Raw genomic sequence first — 20,738 nt, 5'->3', positions numbered from 1 at the left:
AGCCATTCCTGCGGGTCCCTCCCAGCTGTCTGTTCACTTCCAAGGTAGGCACTGGCCCCTGTGATTCTCTATCCACTGGGATCTCCTCATGCAGTCTTGTAGGTCATTGTCCTTATGTCCTCGCTGTGAGGCTGGGCAGCCTTGCTTAGGGAGGAAGCTGCATCTTTTCTCCTGGAGGGAGATGCATCCCTGAGTATCTGGCCATGTGTTCCCCTCTCTCAGGGGGTTTGCCAGCAAGCGCTCTCCCTCCAGCCCCGCTCCATCCCTTTCCTCTCATTCTGCTCCTGAGAAATCAGGTTCTTCATAAAGGATCATACAACCACTGGAGGAGTTTAAACTGCATAGAAAAACAACAGCTGTTGCTGGGCTCATCCAGGGCCTTCTCACACGAGGAAGGTTCTAGAACCCTCACAAGCACCATTTTGACGACATCTCCTCCCAAAGCCTCTGAGAAGTCTGTGATTAACTCTAATTTTGCCAGCAGGGATGGGGGAGATGGGCTGTGGCAGAGATACCCTCAGTGTCCACAGAGCCCTCCCTCCCCTCGTCCCCAATTTCTCTGGACGAATCCAAGAGACAGCGCTCTCTTCCAGGGCTCCCTGCACACAAACACACCGACTGTTTGCTGCTCCGAATGTGTGCTCCGTTGCCTCCCACATGTCCCTGGCGAGCAGCCCCCTCACCATTTTCTCATGCGCTCTAATTGCCAGCATCATTAATACCCTGTCATTAGCTGCTCCCACTGTTTGGGGGTAGGGGTGAGCGTCCATCCATCCTGCCCCTAAATGCTACAGGGGCTTTGCGGGGGATCGAAGGTGACAGCTCGGCAGCATCCCGAGGTCTCAGCCTGCGATCCTCCCTTGGCAAGGCTTTTGGAGTTGGGGGAGGGAGGCAGGAGCGCGCCCTCCCGGAGGCTCATCTCCAGTCCACCCCCCGCCCCAGGAAAGGTTCTGGATGCCAGCGAGGTGGGAATGCTGACTTCTCCCACTTTGAGCAGAGCTGCAGGGGGACCCCAGCTGCTTGTGAGCACAGGCCTGTGGGAAAAGCCGCCCTTACAGACGCTGGAGATGTCACGAGCCTCCGCCTTTGCACCACCTGCAGCCGCAGAGACCTTTTGACTTTGGTTCTCCTGCTGTCCCTTGTGCATCCCCCCAGCTGCGTCTCCAGCAAAGCCCATTGCTTGTCCCTGCTCCTGCGTTGCTGGAAGGGCAGAGTGGAGTGTTGGAACTGGCTCTGACTGCCCCCTACCCCCGCCCCACCACCCCCCTGCTCCAGGCTGCCCTGTGGCCTCTCCTCTGTCCTCCCGCCCCTCCCAGCTTGGCCGCCTTTGTTCCTCTCCTAGGCTCGAATTTTCTCCTGAATAGATGCTGTGTGCCTGCCTGGTACATCTGTCCCCTTTGCCGTGTGCCCTTCCCTCTCTGCCTCAACTCCAGGCAGCGCAGGGCTGTGGGAGCTCAGACCCCCCTCCTTGGGAGACAGGACTTTTCTGATGGGGTCCTCCCTGCCTGAGCTGCCACCCTTCTCCTCCCTGTAGGAGGCTGAATTCTTCCTACTTCTTCTATTGATATTTCTCTGACCACCTTCATCTACCTTCTTCTTTTTAAAAAATATTTTATTTATCTGGCTGTGCCGAGTCTTAGTTTTGGCACATGGGATCTTTAGTGGCATGATCTTTAGTTGATGTGGGATTTAGTTCCCTGACCAGGAATCGAACCTATGCCTCCTGCCTTGGGAACAAGGCCTCTTAGCCACTAGACCCCTTCATCTACTTTCTACAAATGCCAATCACCATGTATGCACATGTGTGCCTATATGCATACAGACAGATACACACACACACACACACACACACACACACACACAGACTGTATTTATGTGAATAGATGGAGGGAGGGTTTGGGCAGATTAGGACTCTGAGAGCTGCCACTCAGAGGCGTCCTGTTGTGACTCCGTCAATGTCACCTTGGTAAAGAGGGTAGCATCAAGAGCACCGGGTTACAATTCAAAACTCCTTTGGCACAGGCTCACAATGTCAAAGCTCTTCTTGAATTTCTTTTTATCTTCTTTGCACAGTGGTAATCTATTACAGACGATGTTTTCAAGGTACCTTTCTTTAGGGGTGGTGTGGGTATGGGCATTTCTGAGGTCGTGGACCTGTATGAAAAAGCTGTGTGAATAAATTCAGTCTCTAGTATATCAATCAGTCCGTCCATCCATCTATCCATCCATCCACCCATCCACCCATCCATCTGTTGGTATAATGACCATGTATCAAATACTGTCTTGGTCCCCGTCCTTGAACAGCACGCAGTCTTGAGCAGGGATGCGTAATAGGGTTTGTATAGAGTCTGGTGAAGGAAGCCAAGGGCTCAAGAGCACTGCACACTTTCTACTCCAAGGGCAGCAGTGCTTTAAGTGTGACTTCAGCATCACCTGGGAACTTGCTGGGAATGCAGTTTTTTGGCTCCAGCAGACCTTCAGAAACAGACTCTGAGGGTGCTGGTCAGCAATCTGCGTGGGTTTTTTTTTTTTTTTTTTAATAATTTTATTTATTTATTTAATTTATTTTTTGGCTGTGCCAGGTCTTTGTTGCTGCACACAGGCTTTCTCTAGTTGCGACAAGCAGGGGTACTTGCTAGTTGGGGGCCGCAGGCTTCTCGTTGCTGGTGGCTTCTCTTGCTGTAGAACACAGCCTCTAGGGTGTGTGGACTCAGTAGTTGTAGCTCCCGGGCTCTGGAGCACTGGTTCAATAGTTGTGGCACATGCGGCCTTAGTTACTCCATAGCACGTGAGATCAGGAATCGAACCCATGTCTCCTGCATTGGCAGGCAGATTCTTTATCACTGAGCCACCAGTGAAGCCCCAGCAATTTGGTTTTTAAAAAAGTCCTACAGGGCAATGAAAGCGTCAGAACATTAGAACATTTAAAAAGCATGAGGGGATTTGCAAAGGCTTCCCTGAGGAGGTGACCTTCAAGTTAGCCCTTGAAGAATGAGGAGAAATTGACTGAGTGGGAGAAAGCTTCCCAAGCACAGGGATTTGTGTGCACAAGGGCAGAGGTGTAAAGTAACATGTTGGGTTCAGACAATTAATAGTAGTTGGGTTTGACAGTGGCATTGGAGAAATGGGGGAAACATGGGCAAGGGCCACAGCTTTAAGTATCTTCTTTGCCAGGCTGGTTAGTTGTCATCCTACAGGAAAAGGAGACTTTATTTTCTTGGGCTCCAAAATCACTGTGCATGGTGACTGCAGCCATGAAATTAAGATACTTGCTTCTTGGAAAGAAAGCTATGACAAACCTAGACATCATATTAAAAAACAGAGAGATCACTTTGCCAGCAAAGGTCTGTATAGTCAAATCTCTGGTTTTTCCAGCAGTCATGTATGGATGTGAGAGTTGGACCATCAAGAATTCTATGGGCTGAAGAATTGATGCTTTTGAAATGTGGTGCTGGTGAAGACTCTTGAGAGTTCCTTGGACTGCAAGGAGACCAAATCAGTCAACCCTAAAGGAAATCAACCCTGAATATTCATTGGAAGGATTGATGCTGAAGCTCCAATACTTAGGCCACCTGGTGTGAAGAGCTGACTCACTGGAAAACACTCTGATGCTGGGAAGGATTGAAGGCAAAAGGAGAAGGCTGTGGCAGAGAATGAGGTGGTTAGATAGCATCACGGACTCAGTGGACATTAATTTGAGCAGACTCCAGGAGACAGTGGAGGACAGAGGAGCCTGGCCTGCTGCAGTCCACAGGGTCGCAAAGAATTGGACATGATTTAGTGACTGAACAACAACATCAAAAGGAGAACCATGACTAGAAGTAAGAATAAATGATTTATAAAGAAATATATTTGGCATATTATTAATTGTTGGGCTTCCCTGGTGACTCGGCTGGTAAAGAACCTGCCTGCCAATGTAGGAGACACAAGAGATGGGGGTTCGATCCCTGGGTTGGGAAGATCTCCCGAAGAAGGAAATGGCAACCCACTCCAGCAGTCTTGCCTAAAAAATTTCATGGACAGAGGAGCCTGGCAGGCTACAGTCCATGGGGTTGCAAAGAGTTGGACATGACTGAGTATGCACGCATGCGCACATACATACATGCACATTATTAATGGTGGGATGGCATCGCTTTCTTATTTAAAAGCAGAAATGATGGTAAAATGCTCTCTACAACATACTTGGAGCTTCAATGAAGGAAATGTGTTTTAATGTGTGGATCTATAAAATTTATTCCAAGCCTATGTCTCAGGTACCTGGCATGGAAGTCGGGTTGCCCTCAGTCCCAAAAGGGCTCAGTCTTCTGTTTAATAGTGGTGGCCTGGCATATAGCTAGGCTCTCAATATCTGTCAAGAGAAGAAAAGTCCCCACCCCAGTGTGCCTGTGGAGGGCATGCTCTACTTTGCAGAACTGAAAGAGAAGAGCTGAGTTGATTAAGGGTAATGTCGGCTGATTAGATAATCTGAAAATTAGTCTGATAATGTGCAAATTATCTAAAAGAAGCATATGATGTCATTGCTACACTGATGGGGAAGATGGAACAGATGTTAGTCTTCTGACATCTCTGTCCTCCAGCATATGGCCCAGGGGCAGCGGATACAGCTTCAAGAGAGAGAGTGAAAGTTACGTTTTGCATGAGCTTAAGAATTTTGGATCACTCTGAAAGGTGCCTGAGAAGCTTTATAACCCACACAACCCACCCTACCACTCACCCAACCTTGACACAGGAAGTTCAGGCTTTGATCCAGGGCTCTGTCTGAAAAAGTCAGCTGCTTTTCGCTCCCTAAAGAGCAAATTTGGAACATGGGTGTTCCTAAGGTGAATTATTTCACTGAACAGTTATAGATTCCAAAGCAAAGAGGAATCTGAGGGGTTGCTCTGGCCTTGAAGGTATACTTGGAGTCAGCTCTCCAAACCTGTGGATCATCCACACTCTGGACCCTGCGGTTGAGAAAATGGCATTGGAATTGGCCCAACATGTGTGGATCATGACCTGGCCACCTTGCCATCTTCTGTGTGTGTGGATGTGGGTCAGTTACTTACACTTCTCTGCTCCTTTATTGCCTCATCTGTGAAACAGAGAGAACCATCTTTCTGCCCCTGTGGGGTTGTTGTGAGTCTCCAGGCGATGCAGGTGTCTGGCACCTGGCCCTCTTGCCTACATCCCACCTCCATGCCCTTCGGGTCAGCAGAACTTGTACAGACCACAGACAGATGATCTGAGTCAGGGTCTGTCTGTGGCCATGTGATGCTGAGAAACTGACTGCCTATGGGGGTCTCACTGACCTCAGGCGAAACTGTCAGAACCTGACTCAGTCCTGGCACAACCTTTGCTAACTCTTAGATATGGTACACCAATCCTTCCACATAAGCCAAACATGAGTGTTTATTACCTGGGCATACACCCTCATGGGGCCAAGAGTAACTGGGGCTCCCAAAAAACAGAACATGTAGTCTTGGCCCCAGGAAATGAGACGGATACGAGACACCAGGTAAGAGGAAGCTGTGGGGTGGAATCTAGCCGGTGTCTGACCCTGAATTTCCCATCCTGTTTCCCCAGCCACTTGCCTTTCTGTGAGCCTCTTGTTTCTCTCGCATTTTTGGCCTAATTACCTAGAATGTTCAGGATTGAAGAGTTCCATGTCCTGATCAGTGACAAGGACAATAATGCTTGCTGACATTCCTTGAAGGTGTCAGACACTGTGCTAGGCATGCCATGTTTATCTCATTCATTCCTCACAGTAACCTTATAAGGTAGGTGCCATGTCTCCTAGAGGACACCAAGGCACCCAGAGACCGAGGGATGTGCCCTTGGACATGTGCCCTCGGAGCATGAATGTGAATTCTCCAGTCATGTGTCGCTTTTTGGGAAAGCTTACTTATTTATTACTGTGATCTATTTTTCCTGCCTTTTCAGAAATAAAATTGTTTTACAGAGGAAAAGAAAGTGAGAAAGACATGGTAGAATACCTAATGGTGCCAGACACTTTACACACATGTCATGTGACGTCTGCAAGTCCGTGAGGCACATGCCTCTGATTTTATGGATGAGGAAACGGAGGCTCGGAAAGGTTTAGGAACTTGCCCCGGGTCACACAGCAAGATGAGGAGCTGAATGTGAATGTGCTTAATTTGAACACCATTCAATTATGTCAGGATACTGGAACCCCAAGTGATGGATCCTAGTCTTAACCTGGGATGTTTGTCATGGTCCTACTGATGACCCTTAATTTTCCCCTATAGGTCAATTATCAAATGCGTGATATTGCATAGTGACTTTTCAAAAGAGATGAATGTATTAATGGGCAATATAAAAGTCAGCCTGGGTTATATAACAAAATACTATAGACTGGGTAGCTTAAACAGTAGGAATTTATTTCTCACAGTTCTAACAGTGTCTTTTAGGTGGGTCGGTGTCTTGTGGGGACTCTCTCCTTGGGTTGGAGATGGCTATCTCTTTGCTATATCCTCACATGGCCTTTTCTTGGTGCCTGTTGCTGCAGGGCCAGGTGAGCTAAGTCCCTTCAGTCGTGTCCAACTCTTTGTGACCCCACGGACTGTAGCCCACCAGGCTCCTCTGTCCACGGGATTCTCCAGGCAAGAACACTGGAGTGGGTTGCCATGCCCTCCTCCAGGGGATCTTCCCAACCCAGGGATCGAAGCTGTGTCTCTTATATCTCCTGCCTTTGGCAGGTGGGTTCTTTACCACTGGCACCATCTGGGAAGCCCCACAGGTTGGTAGAGAGAAGCAAAGTCTCTGGTGTCTCTTATAAGGACACTAATCCCCACCACGAGGGCCTCATCTCTCGATGCCATCACGCTAAGGGTGAAGACTTTAACATGTGCATTTTAGGAGAGAAACAATTCAGGCCATAGCAGGCATATTTAATCTTCAAAACAAACTTCAGCTATTTATGACGTTATGTGGAACCTCCTTTACAAATTCTACTTGAGATTTGTAAATGAGTTTTGCTCTGGGGAAAAAAAAATCACACATCTCTCAGTTCAACCATTTTCCTGCATCTTTCTCTCTCATTCTATGTCTCAGTCTTTCAAAATTCTTTTTAATCTCTTTCTGACCTTGTTCTTTAAAAAGGTAATGCTGTACCTAAAGTGAAAACCCTAGGACTCATCCTTGGTTCTGTTTTCCTTCACCACCCGTATTGGCTTCCCTTCCAAAATATACCGCAAGTCAGTCTCCCTTCCTCCATCTCTAGCACCACCAGCTTCAGCTCCTGCTTGGATCACTGCAGCTTCCTTATTGGTCTCTCTGCCTTTATTCTCAACTCTCATAGTCTCTTCTCCATGGAGTAGCCAAAGTGGTCTTTTAAAAGTATAAGGTAGATTATGCCATGCCATGCTCTCAGAACTTTCATCATACTTGAATACAATCCAAACTCTTCACCTTGAGGGCCCACATTTTTGCTTCTCAAAGTGTGGTCAGCAGTTTCAGCATCGCCTGTGACTCAGATGACCAACTTGTCCAGGTTGGCCGAGGACATTCCCAGTTTTAGACTGAAAGTTCTGTGCCCTGAAAACATCTCAGTGGCAGGCACACCTGGATAGCTGGCTACCCTGTGGGGGAGCTTATAAGATATGTGGATTCTTAGGCCCTTCCTGGGCCTATGAATCCTAATCTGAATTTTAATGTGATCTCTAAGTGGTTTGTTTGCACTGCACTCAAATATGAGAAGCCCTAGCCTCCAGGGACTGCTGGCCACTCTGACTTGACTTCCCTCGGGTGTGTGGTTGTATGTGCCTATGGCAAGGTAGTATCACGTGGGCCAGCTAAGAGCCCCACTGCCTGGGTTCAAGGCCCATGTAGCTTGACCTTAGACAAGCGTCCTTGTGCCTTATCACCTGTGTGAAATGAGAACATTTATGCCTCCATTCGTTCTCCATTGCTTCAGTCCTATCCGACTCTTTACAACCTCATGGACTATAGCCCGCCAGGTTTGTCTGTACATGGGATTCTCCAGGCAGGAATACTGGAGTGAGTTGCCATGCCCTCCTCCAGGGGATCTTCCCAACCCAGGGATCGAACATGAGTTTCCTGCATCTCCTGCACTGCAGGCAGATTCTTTACCACTGAGCCACCGGGGAAGCCCTAATGCATCTACACCACAGGGTTATGTGATGGTGAAATAAGTGAATTCATGTACAGTACAGCGCTGATGGAAGATGTGTATGACGCAATGTGATATGTCTGTCACGTGTCTCATTAGAGCTGTGGTCCTCCAGCTTGAGCGCATCAGGAACACCTGTTCCTTAAACACACACACACTGCTGGATCCCACCCCAGAATTTTGGATTAGGTAGGCCTGGGGTGGAGGCCTAGAATTTGCATTTTTAAGAAGTCGCTGTGTGAACCACTGCCTTAGAGAGGTAGAGCTTTCGAAAACTGCTAAGCAATCAGTGTTTCCCTTTAATTCTTTTTTCTTTTGGAAGCACTGAGTCATGTTACCAGGAATAATGTGGCGCTGTTAGATCTAGGGGAACTTGGTTTTCACCCTTTCCCTAGGACTCTGTCCTACTGTAGGCAATGTCTGTGGGGCTCCCAGCACCCACTTCCCGGCTTGCTTTCTTGGTGTGGTCCTCGTCTGGGCGCTTATCCCCGGGCTGGCCTGCCCATCAGCTCCATGGTCCTTGACTCTCTCCACCTCCTCAGGTCTGATGCTTGGGGCTCATCCTTTTCTTTTTCCTGAGAACTGCTTTTCAGTCTGAAGGACACAGAAAATGCTGGTCCTTGGCAGACCGACGGGGTTGACAGGCGAGTCCCGTGGAGGTGGTGGCGAGGAGGGGTGGAGGGGGCAAGGCAGAGAGGAAGAGAGGAAGGGGACTTGCCGAGTTCTGCCATCACAATAATAATATCCTGACGAGTAAAGCGAACAAGGCTTCTCCTGCTCGACAGCACCGGGATGGTCTGCCGTTCTCTCAGGGGAGCGACGCCACTTCATTCATAGCCCTTCTGACATTGTTCCTCTCAAGTGAAACGTTCTCCCCCTCAGCTGACTCGTTTGGTGGCAATAACAAGTTGCTACGCCAGGGCACGAACTGACCCACATGACCTGCCGCTGGAAAATGGAAGCGTCTCCTTGTGCTTTTCCTTAATCAGCACTGAGAAAAGTAATTCGTTTTGCTTCGTCTTTTTCTCACTCTTCCGAAGCCTCGGTGACAGACCCCGGGTTGCTGGCCTAAGGCTGGAGCACAAATGACATTACTGTTGGGTCACGTGACCGTCCAGTCCCAGAACTGGGTACGTGGGGCCCAAACTCCTGGCAAATGGCAACTCTAAGCAGACATGTCCATTAAGACGGAGACATCAGTGTGAACAGACACATGCTTTCTAATTCTACAGCACAGTGTCTTGGACAAGGTCTGTGTCTAACGGTTTGAATCTTGTGTTCTATAAAGACAGAGGGAAGAAGACAGATAAAAAGAAGGTTGGGATGACTGGCATACACTTAACATTTTCAGGAAGATTCTATAGCTACCAGAGCACATAGTAAGTCAGGGCCTAATATTCTCAATGGCTACTTCAGCCTCCTGGCGAGACAGCAAACATGGAGTTCAAGGGGCCCTGGAGGCCAACTGAGACTGGGAGTTCTTAACTCCTTCCATCTTGGCTTTCCAAGAAATGCCTAAGGGAGAGGCTTCCCGCAGGAGGGCAGACCTGTTGCCTTTCTCCACCACTGCTTTATTCTCTCTGATGGCCCTCCACCCAGTCTTTATGTCCCCCGTTACAGCCAGGACTGATGCTGGCAGTGCCTTAGGACGGTCAGTCAGTGCTCAGGAGACACTTTGCATCCCCTGAATTCCTGATCTTTGCCTTCCCTTTTCCTGGCAGTCGTTTTTTTTTTCCTCTTCCAAAAGCCTCTATGAAGATTTGCCCATCCTTTCATTAAGTATTTATTGCCAGCTCTGTGTCAATCACGGTGTCAGGTGCTGGGGATTCAGAGATTAAAGACACCGCTCCTGCCCTCAGGGAGCTCCCGGCTAACATGGAAAGAGAGGCGTACACAAATATGAAGCAGGGATGAAAGGCAGAGTTCCTCGGGGTTTGGAAAACTTCGCTTTTCTGTCTCTTCTTTCACCCCATTATAATCCTCAGATAATAGGCCTAAAGGGGGCCTTAAGACGGCATCTCGTGTATTCTCTTGCCTCTGGATGGGCACACATTCAGACAAACCTGGGCCAGGGACATCTTCCCAGGTGCAGAGGCCTCTCCTGAGAAGCCTGCCCCTCCAACCAGGCCTTCTTCACCTGTTGAGCCGCGCTCGTGTCCAGCCTTCTGACAGCAGTGTGCTGCCATTTCAGCTCCTGTCTCCCGTTGTCCTTGACAATATGGAGTCTGGCGACTTAGGCCTATCCATAAACCCGAAGACGTATTAAATCAGCCCTCAGCCTTCTGGTCTCCGGAAGGACGAATCTGGGGGCCTGGAGTCATTCTGCCTTAGCAGCACCGCTCCCACGTCCCTGTCACGTGCTCACACTGTGTTCAATGCCAGGTGGCCAGGTGGTGCGTGAGGCCTGGCGGTCATGTGCCGAGTGGATCCGAGTGTCTCTTTTCCCCTGGGCTCCCTGGCTGCCCATCTTCCACATTCATGGAGGAGGGCTCCACCTCTGGAGCCCCGGGGTGGGACCGGAGTTCCAATAGGTGGCCAAGAGGAACCAGACTGAATGGAATCCCAACATTTTTATTCCTGGGATCTGTGGGATTTATTTTTTCATCAGTTCTAGTGAAGCAATGAAAAAAAGGTGTCAGGCCTTGGGGATAATTTATATGAGTAAACACGTAAGGAGTAGGGTGAGCAGGAGCATGAGAATTAAGGCCATTTATCCAGGCTTGGAGGCTCTGTGTGCCCTCTGGTCCAGCCTTCCTCGCAGTCTTTATCTCATCACTTTAACCCTCTCCTGGCTCTGCTCCACTTGGGCCCGGCATGGATCTCTTCCCAGCCCCAGCCTTCCGCCGCCTCCCCCTCCCCTCCCGGGTCCCTCATTAAAGGCTGGGTGGAAGGGAGCAGGCAGCGCGGTGGCCTCCAGCTGAGGCCTGCTCGCTGATTCCGAAGGGAAGGCACGTTGGCTACCCCCCCACACCTCCCGCCCCGTCTCTGCGGCTTCCTCCGCCAGCCCGGCCTGTCCCGCGTGCCCTGTGTGGCCAGCCTGAGGCCGCCTTCCACCTTCTCCCTCTTTGCCTCTCGCTTCCCTTTAACTCCGTCTTCTGAAGATGCGCTCTGTACAGCCACATGGCACCAGGCTAGGATGCTTTACACTTGAGAGATGAAGTAATAACAGGTGGCAAGACCAGAGGCTGCCAGAGCCCAGGATTCCGGTTGCCATGGCAACATGTCAGACCTGTGGAGGGACGGGAACTGTCAGCCGTGGAGGGGGGCGGGGCGGGGAGCGAGGGAGGGGTGGGGGGTGCAGGGAGGCACAGCGCCTCCTGGAGGGCTCTTCTCCCTGCCTGCCCTGGGCTCCTTGAGCAGCTGCACCGTCCTGCTAGCCGGCTCTGGCTGGACGGCTGCGGGCCTGGACTGGGGTGGGGCTGGGTGGTGGGCACGGAACACGGCCCCGAGGCTGTGCACCCCAGCAGGCGGTCGGGGCATCTGCTCGGGATGTGAAGTCTTGCTTTTATGGATGTGCCGTGGAGGAGCCTGAACTTCCGGCTGGGTTCCTCCTTCCCTAGGACCCTAGGGAGGAGGCTCTGGTCTCAGCGGAAGCAGGTGAAGGGCTGTTGCTGGTGGCCAGCCTGTGGCCTCCATGCGTTCTTCTCCTGAGTGGCAGGCGCGTCACTGCAGAAATCAGACCGAAAGAGCGGCCAGACAGCCCTATCTTGGTGGTAGTTCTGTGGAAGGTTTGGGGCCTTGCTTGCCCTTGCCACGTGTCCTGGCTGAAGTCAGAGGTCCAGAAGGATGGCTCACCCTTTCCCCGGTGTGCTGGTGGGATTATTTGGGACCTAGCTTCCTTTCTCTTGATTTGTTTTATCTGAATACTCCCTCCCACCTTCTGTTATTATTATTGTTTTACATTTTTTCATGAACTTTGTTCCTGATTTCCATTTTTTTCCTTTGAACTTTTTAAAGTTCCCCCCCTCACCCCCCAGGTGAACCCCTGAGCTCTCAAAGTGTTAGAAAGTGTTAGTCGCTGTCATGTCTGACTTTTTGCAACCCCATGGACTGTAGCCCACCAGGTTCCTCTGTCTATGGAATGCTCCAGGCAAGCATAATGGAGTGGGTAGCCATGCTGTCCTCTAGGGAATCTTCCCAATGCAGGGATCGAACCTGGGTCTCCTACATTGCAGGTGGATTCTTTACCATCTGAGCCATGAGGGAAGCTCTCTCAAGGCTCACTTTATTTTCTCAGCAGCTTCTTTGTTACACTTATATGATCTCAGCCCATGAACATTAATCAACAGAAAACCAAATTCATCATCGCAGACGCTGCTATCGACATACCACTCAGGTCTTAGGCCTCCCCGTCATCCTGTTCTATGAAGCGGGACTCAATTTCCCATAAGCAGAAGCGGAATGTCTATTTAAATACTACTGGCAAGGTCTGGGCAAGCTTCCTATTTATAGTAAAACTCTTTTTATAATGACCTCATAGATGGTGCCAGGAAATTGCTCACGGATGGGTCAGGCCAAAGGCCAATAAAGCCATGATGTGAGCTTCACTTTAAAAAATTCCTTCATGAGCCTCTGGAATCCTCTGGAGAAGTGTTTTCATGGAGTCTATGACAATAAACAGGGCCACCGGGATGGATTACTGTGGTAGAGACATTAAATGTAAGTTCAAAGGGAATTTCCGCTTTTATCAGGCCAATCTCAATACTTTTTATCGCTTTGGGCTTCCCAAGTAAAGTAATGGGTGAATCACATTGACTTTAAAGAGATTTATGAAATATTTTATATGCAGAATTGGCTCTGGACTTCCTGGAGGCAGAGAAGTGTGATTAGAGACAGAGTCTCTGGGAACACTGACAACCCAGGGGGTGAATCCCACTTCCTCTGCTTCTTAACTAAGCCCTGAAGCCAGCCCCTTCATCTCTTTGGGCTTCAGTTACCTCATCTGTCAGATGCTCCCTACTTCACAAAAATGTTGTGAGAATCAATGAAATAGTATGTGAAAAGCATCAAGGTAAGATCTGTCACCATCTTGTAGTTGTCATATATGTCTGCTTCTTTATCTTCTCAAAAAGTGGTTGAACAGGGAGATGAGTAGGCACAACCTGTTTTTCCCTTCTCAGGAGACAATCCTAGTCTTATACTTTCCTTGTGTGTCTGTGTATAGGACAATGTTGTACCTACTGTAATAGGGGTATCAGTTCAGTTCAGTTCAGTCTCTCAGTCATGTCTGACTCTTTGCGACTCCATGAATCTCAGCACGCCAGGCCTCCCTGTCCATCACCAACTCCTGGAGTTTACTCAAACTCATGTCCATTGAGTCGGTGATGCCATCCAGCCATCTCATCCTCTGTTGTCCCCTTCTCCTCCTGCCCCCAACCCCTCCCAGCATCAAGGTCTTTTCCAATGAGTCAACTCTTCGCGTGAGGTGGCCAAAGTATTGGAGTTTCATCTTCAGCATCAGTCCTTCCAATGAACACCCAGGACTGATCTCCTTTAGGATGGACTGGTTGGATCTCCTTGCAGTTTAAGGGACTCTCAAGTGTCTTCTCCAACACCACCGTTCAAAAGCATCAATTCTTCGGTGCTCAGCTTTCTTCACAGTCCAACTCTCACATCCATACATGACCAACCATAGCCTTGACTAGACGGACCTTTGTTGGCAAAGAAATGTCTCTGCTTTATAATATGCTATCTAGGTTGGTCATAACTTTCCTTCCAAGGAGTAAGTGTCTTTTAATTTCGTGGCTGCAATCACCATCTGCAGTGATTTTGGAGCCCCCAAAAATAAAGTCTGACACTGTTTCCACTGTTTCCCCATCTATTTCCCATGAAGTGATGGAACCAGATGCCATGATCTTAGTTTTCTGAATGCTGAGTTTTAAGCCAAGTTTTTCATTCTCCTCTTTCACTTTCATCAAGAGGCTTTTTAGTTCCTCTTCACTTTCTGCCATAAAGGTGGTGTAATCTGCATATCTGAGGTTATTGATATTTCTCCTGGCAGTCTTGATTCCAGCTTGTGCTTTTTCCAGCCCAGTGTTTCTCATGATCTACTTTGCATATAAGATAAATAAGCAGGGTGACAACATACAGCCTTGACATACCCCTTTTCCTACTAGGAACCAGTCTGTTGTTCCATGTCCAGTTCTAACTGCTGCTTCCTGACCTGCATATAGGTTTCTCAAGAGGCAGGGCAGGTGGTCTGGTATTCCCATCTCTTGAAGAATTTTCCACAGTTTATTGTGATCCACACAGTCAAAGGCTTTGGCATAGTCAATAAAGGAGAAATAGGTGTTTTTCTGGAACTCTCTTGCTTTTTCGATGATCCAGCAGATGTTAGCAATTTGATCTCTGGTTCCTCTGCCTTTTCTAAAACCAGCTTGAACATCTGGCAGTTCACGCTTCACATATAGCTGAAGCCTGGCTTGGAGAATTTTGAGCATTACTTTACTAGCGTGTGAGATGAGTGCAATTGTGTGGTAGTTTGAGCATTCTTTGGGACTGCCTTTCTTTGGGATTGGAATGAAAACTGACCTTTTACAGTCCTGTGGTCACTGCTGAGTTTTCCAGATTTGCTGGCATATTGAGTGCAGCACTTTCACATCATCATCTTTCAGGATTTGAAATAGCTCAACTGGAATTCCATCGCCTCCACTAGCTTTGTTCATAGTGATGCTTTCTAAGGCCCACTTGACTTCACATTCCAGGATATCTGGCTCTAGGTGAGTGATCACACTATGGTGATTATCTGGGTCTTGAAGATCTTTTTTTGTACAGTTCTTCTGTGTATTCTTGCCACTTCTTCTTAATATCTTCTGCTTCTCTTAGGTCCATACCATTTCTGTCGTTTATTGTGCCCATCTTCGCATGAAATGTTCCCTTGATATCTCTAATTTTCTTGAAGAGATCTCTAGTCTTTCCCATTCTGTTGTTTTCCTCTATTTCTTTGCATTGATCACTGAGGAAGGCTTTCTTATCTCTCCTTGCTATTCTTTGGAACTCTGCATTCAGATGGGTATATCTTTCCTTTTCTCCTTTGCTTTTTGCTTCTCTTCTTTTCACAGCTATTTGTAAGGCCTCCTCAGATAGCCATTTTGCTTTTTTGCATTTCTTTTCCATGGGGATGGTCTTGATCCCTGTCTCCTGTACAATGTCACGAACTTCCGTCCATAGTTCATCAAGCACTCTGTCTATCAGATCTAGTCCCTTAAATATATTTCTCACTTCCACTGTATAATCATAAGGGATTTGATTTAGGTCATACCTGAATGGTCTAGTGGTTTTCCCTACTTTCTTCAATTTAAGTCTGAATTTGGCAATAAGGAGTTCATGATCTGAGCCGCAGTCAGCTCCCGGTCTTATTTTTGCTAACTGTATAGAGCTTCTCCATCTTTGGCTGCAAAGAATAGAATCAGGGGTATAGTCTAGTGTTATTCTTCCAAAAACCCAGGGCCCTTGGCTACCCACTCTTGTGTACTCTGGGAGCTAGCTAGACATGACCCAGGCCAGATGACCAGTCAATCCATTGGGACATGGACCAGCTCTTCTCTCTGGGGATTAGGGAAATAACCCAGACAGAGAGGGCTATTCAGGGTGACTGGTAACTGTGCCTCTGTCCCCATAGGAGGAGCTCCCGAGGCATCCCTGGGCTGTTTACCTACCTCTCTGCCATCCTTTCCTAAGCTGTTCATCTCACACATCATTGTTAACCATTGCCTATGTGCAGGACACATTGGTTTTCTAACAATGAGTTGGATGTGTATACTCCCCTATCTGAAGGAGTAAATCATTGACTATGGGGGGAGGAGGCAAGTGTACACATGTATGGACAGGGGGAAGGTCCCAGAAGTGACGTCAACAGCATGCTCTTCCCAAGGCCTGACTGGTCATTTCTGGCTAGAGAATTGGGAGAGCTCCATGGGAGAACCCTCGTCCTAAAACTAATCCTAAAGACCCCAAAGGGTAAGAAGAGAACCAGATGAGAAAGCTGTTGGTTAGTCCATCCCATGCCATTTTACCAAGATGGACGGAAGCTTGAGCTCACGTCATGAGAGGAGAGTAGAAATTGAAGCAGAAAGGATTTCACTGGAAAATGAAGTCTAACTGCTCACTATCACTTTCTACACTGGGCCCTCGCTGGGCTAAAATCGTACCCACCCACCTGGCCTGTCACAGCTGTACACACCAGGGCCTGCAGTTAGAAGTTTATCACCTTCTTCATCTCTTTGGCTGAGAGCTTTGTATAACCAGCTATTAATACAAACAAATATACGTGGAGACCCTGCTCTGCTTCAGTTTCTTCGGAAGCTTTGCGTCGTCAGATGAGTTCAGTTCTCTTCTTTGGTCTTTCCCAAGTTGATTTCTCCACCACTGTCTGCTATGCTCTACTAGATTGTTTCTGAATTTTTTATTTCTTGCCAGGTTCAAGTCTCTAGTTTAATATGGTGTTCTACCATTGGTCTGTTGGTGGTAAAAACTGTAAAGAATTATCTGGGCTTTCTTTTTTGTTTTCTGCTGCATAGGGTCTTAGTTGTTGTGCTCAGGGGCTTCTCTCTAACTGTGGTTCATGGGCTCTGGAGCATGTGGGTTCTGTAGTTTGTGGTACACGTGCTGTCTAGTTGAGATGTATGGGCTTAGTTGCCCTGTGGCATGTAGGATCTTAGCTTCCCAACCAGGGATCGAACCCACATCTGCTGCATTGGAAGGCAGATTCTTTATCCCTGGACCACCAGGGAAGTCCCTTTCTGGGCATTCTTATACTCTGTATTCTATGTCTTCATTTTGATAAATCATAAGGGATACTGTATGTTGGAGAAAAACTATATCCTTTGGTTGCTTACAGATTTTGTGAAAGGGGATAAGTCTGATATAAAAGGGAGTCCCTAAGAGAGCAGGAAAGAAAAAGGTGATGAGACTGGGCCTCCTGAGAGGTTCGATATGATGATATACATGGGGTTCTTTGATCTCTCGTCATGCAGGAAGTTACCTAAGTTGTGATCGGCATTTCCACATTTTATATCTAGTTCATACCAGTCATGAAACTTAGCTTTGGTTGACAATCAACCCCTCCATTTGAAATAACCCACTTCTTTCTGTTCATCTTTTGACTGATTCCCATGATAGTTGCCTAATGAAGAAACCCTGAGTTTATTTGTTTCATAAACATACTTGGATTTCCTTGAGAGAGTTCTAAAATTGGTTAAGATGGCAATTGAGTGAAGAAGAAAGGGACTTCCTTCTGGGTTTGGGCAATGAATTTTACAGGCAGAGTAAACTTTTTGCGGATATCCTGCTTTTTGGAGATTATTTGCAAAACCATTCTGTATGATGCACATCTGTCTTTGAGATGCAGTGACTGATGAAGAGAAACCCACACTCCCGGAGGCCACAGGGTGGGGTCCCCTTCTCTGTTTACCCCAATCAGCCCCCACTTTTCTTGCAGAGAATTGTCTACCTCCCTGAAGATGAAAATCAATGACTTAGAAACTGATTAAACAATCCAAATAGCAACTGATAAATGGATTAACCCTCTATAATGTAATTCTGTGAGCTTTTGTCTTCCGCCTTCCCCAGGTAAGTTTTTCTATTCCTGGAGGCAAAGAAGAGGCATGGAGGAAGCAGAGGCCAGGGGGAATCATATTAAAGTGGGTGAATCCGTTTATCATTTACTGTCTGGATGGTATTTCTGCTCACATATCTGCTTCCTTTTACAGATTTGTACCCTACGGGACCCTGATTAATGTTAGTCAGTGAATAATGAAAGATAGCGGCAGACGTTGGAATTGGGGAGGAGGAAGGTACCCTTGTGGTTTAGGCTGATCCCATAAACAGAGAGACTTTTCTTCTTTGTCACAGACAGGGAGTGTTAATATGACAAAGAAGTGTCCACAATAGGGATCGAAAAACAAGGAAAATGAAAGCATTTCTCCTCATACAAAGAACCTGTCCAAAGCTTTTTAACCAGCCCTTAGAAACTGAGATTTCAGTGCTTGAGGACATGTGCTGTTTTCACAAGGCTTTGTTTTGAAAAATCATGTCCCAAGATATTCCTTTGCTTTTGTGTAAGGCCTTTCAGCAAGGGTGCCTTGTGAGAACCTTATGCCTCAAGATATGCTCATTAACTCACCATTCAATCCATGTCTGGTATGTTGTTTTTCAGTTGCTAAGTCATGTCTGACTCTTAGCGACCCTGTGGATTGCAGCACACCAGGTTTCCCTGTCCTCCACTATCTCCCAGAGTTTGCTCCAGTTCATGTCCATTGAGTTGGTGACACTGTCCACCCATCTCATCCTCTGCTGCCCTCTTTTTGCCTTCGGTCTTTCCCACCATCAGAGTCTTTTCCACTGTGTTGAGTCTTTGCATTAGGTGGCCAAAGTATTGAAGCTTCAACTTCAGCAACAGTCCTTCCAATGACTATTCAGGGTTGATGTCCAGTATGAGACTGAGCTAAGTGCCCAGTTCTAATTCTAGGGATTTGCTGATTAACTAGTCCTGGGTGCTTTCCATAACCAATGAGTCTGGACTTTAGGGAGATGGATGGGGCTGAGCAAGATTGGACACCTATGTACCTGCCACCATGTGTATCAGAGTCCCCAAGAGCATCTTCAGGGTCCTTCCTGGAATGATTCCCTCATCCTTGCTTCTTTGTTTTCCTTTTCAGAGACAGAAGAAATATTTCCTAAACAGGAGCCTCTTTCCCTAGGTCGTCGGGCAAGGCCTAGGTAGTGACCTTTCTCTTTCCCTATAGTCACAGCACCACTGATGGTTGTCTTCTGATGTTTGGTCCCTGAGGGCTAGTTGTTCAGGATGAGAGAAGTTCGCTTGACTCATAGGCTCTCTGGATGCTTCAGTGATCCAGGGATGCAATCAGAGGAGCAGGGTTGTTTCTCTACAAACACAGAACTGACAAATATTGCAAAAACCAAACTCGGCTCTGAATGGCTTGCAAGACATTAGTACCATTGAACTGAGGAGAATCATAAAACTTTGCCCAAGAAAACAACCTGGTTGTGACCAAACCTCAGATTCTAAACTTCATATTCTTTCTGGAGCAGATTCAGCCACACCAGTAAGAGAAGAGGGGCCAGTGGAGACTCACTTCAGCCTAACACTGGATTTTTAAAAAAATGTTTCCACAGCCCAGAAAGGACCAGATGGGACAGTCATTCCCAATAACTACTGTGACTTCTGCTTGGGGGGCTCCAACATGAACAAGAAGAGTGGGAGGCCGGAGGAGCTGGTATCCTGTGCAGACTGTGGACGCTCTGGTGAGTGTGGCCCCTTCTCTCATCGTGTGCCTGTAGACCAGGAACTCTTCCACTCTCATTCCTCTGCCATCTTGTCTGGGGCAGGGACTGAAGGGTGGGTCCAGAAGTGATGGTGGTGATTTTTCGAGTGCAAGGGGGATTTTCAGGTTATTTTGACTGTTTTTTCCTTCTTGAGTCTTAAGAACTAAAATCTATGTTCTGGGATCCAGGGAAAAGGGAAAGAAGAAGGTGTGGGCTTGTGTTTGTCCGGCCTTTCCATGAGGTGGATATTTCTTGGTGTGTGTTGTTATGGACGATGGTGAGACAGTGTGGAAACAGCTGGAGACAGAGGCAGTGTGCTTCCTCATATCGGGTGATGTGCACGTCACAAAAAGACATGTTTGTTCTGTGGAAGTGCCTGGGGGCAAACCAGAAGAATGTGGAGACATGAATGTTGAGAGAGCTGCCATACCTGGAGTTGTGGGGGAGTCAGTGACCCCTAGGCTTCTGGGTAGCAGCATAAATACCACCTCCATTGGCCACTCATCCCATTTTCTCATGTGGAAAACCAAAGAGAGCCTGGTAGATCAAGGAGGCAAAAGGGCAGGTGTTCTTAGGACTCTTCTGGAGTAGGCTTGGGATGTTTTGAATTTTCATCTTTAATCTATTCAAAGACTAAACCTGGTTTTGTTCTTTTGTTCTTAAAATGAGTTCAGTCTTCAGGCTTTTGTTTTGCTTTTTTCGTGCTGGATCATGGTTGGCTTTTCATATTGTTTTGGGTTGTAATGAGGCTCAAGTGAAAGGCAGGGAGGAAAGTTTCAGACTCATCTTTAGTCTCATCATCTGCTGACTAGTAGATGAAATTCAGTTCTACTGGGTGGTTGGTTCCAGCAGCCGGGAGTCATGGCTCCTTCCCACCTTTCTACCCAGCATCTGTTCAACTCCTAGTCCCAAGAGAGGGCCTGAGATGACCATACCTGGCTTTACTGGCTCTGTCCGCAGACTTTAGCTTTTAGTCCTTTAATATTTGGATTGTTTAAGGTTTAAGACGGCAAATCAGTAATTTGGAAAAGCATTATGGTTTCCACTGCACACAACCCCCCACATTTAATGCTGAAGGACCCTGACAGGGTGGCCCATCTGTGCAATTCTCTCAGTTTCTTTACTTGCCAAACGTGATACCTAATGTTGAACTTTTTATTCTACTGGTGCCAGCTGAGACGAGGGGGCCCATGTGGTAGTGGACTCTGGGATTTAGACTCTCAAAAAGAAAACGAAGCAAACTCAGAAAGAAAACGAAGCAAACGAAATTCAGTTCAGCATTTTTTTAAGAGCAAGCGATCAGACAAAATCTCTACCACCAGAG

The 20,738-nt window shown here is 47.6% G+C and overlaps 1 protein-coding gene across 3 annotated transcripts in view; it reads left to right on the top strand.

Annotated features, from left to right (window-relative positions):
• Nucleotides 1–20,738, top strand: part of DPF3 (double PHD fingers 3) — a 277,562-nt gene that overhangs the window by 201,466 nt on the left and 55,358 nt on the right. For all 3 annotated transcript variants that reach the window (XR_010663960.1, XR_010663959.1, XM_065941252.1), the window contains exon 8: nt 19,265–19,393. Coding sequence is in view for 1 of the 3 variants with exons in the window: in XM_065941252.1 (XP_065797324.1) it covers nt 19,265–19,393 (129 nt within the window). In the remaining 2 variants the exon portion in view is untranslated. The remainder of the gene's footprint in view (nt 1–19,264; nt 19,394–20,738) is intronic.

This window comes from Muntiacus reevesi, chromosome 7, assembly GCF_963930625.1.
Source record: "Muntiacus reevesi chromosome 7, mMunRee1.1, whole genome shotgun sequence".
In the NCBI taxonomy this organism is placed as follows: Eukaryota; Metazoa; Chordata; class Mammalia; order Artiodactyla; family Cervidae; genus Muntiacus; species Muntiacus reevesi.
This window is presented reverse-complemented; position numbering and strand designations above follow the sequence as displayed.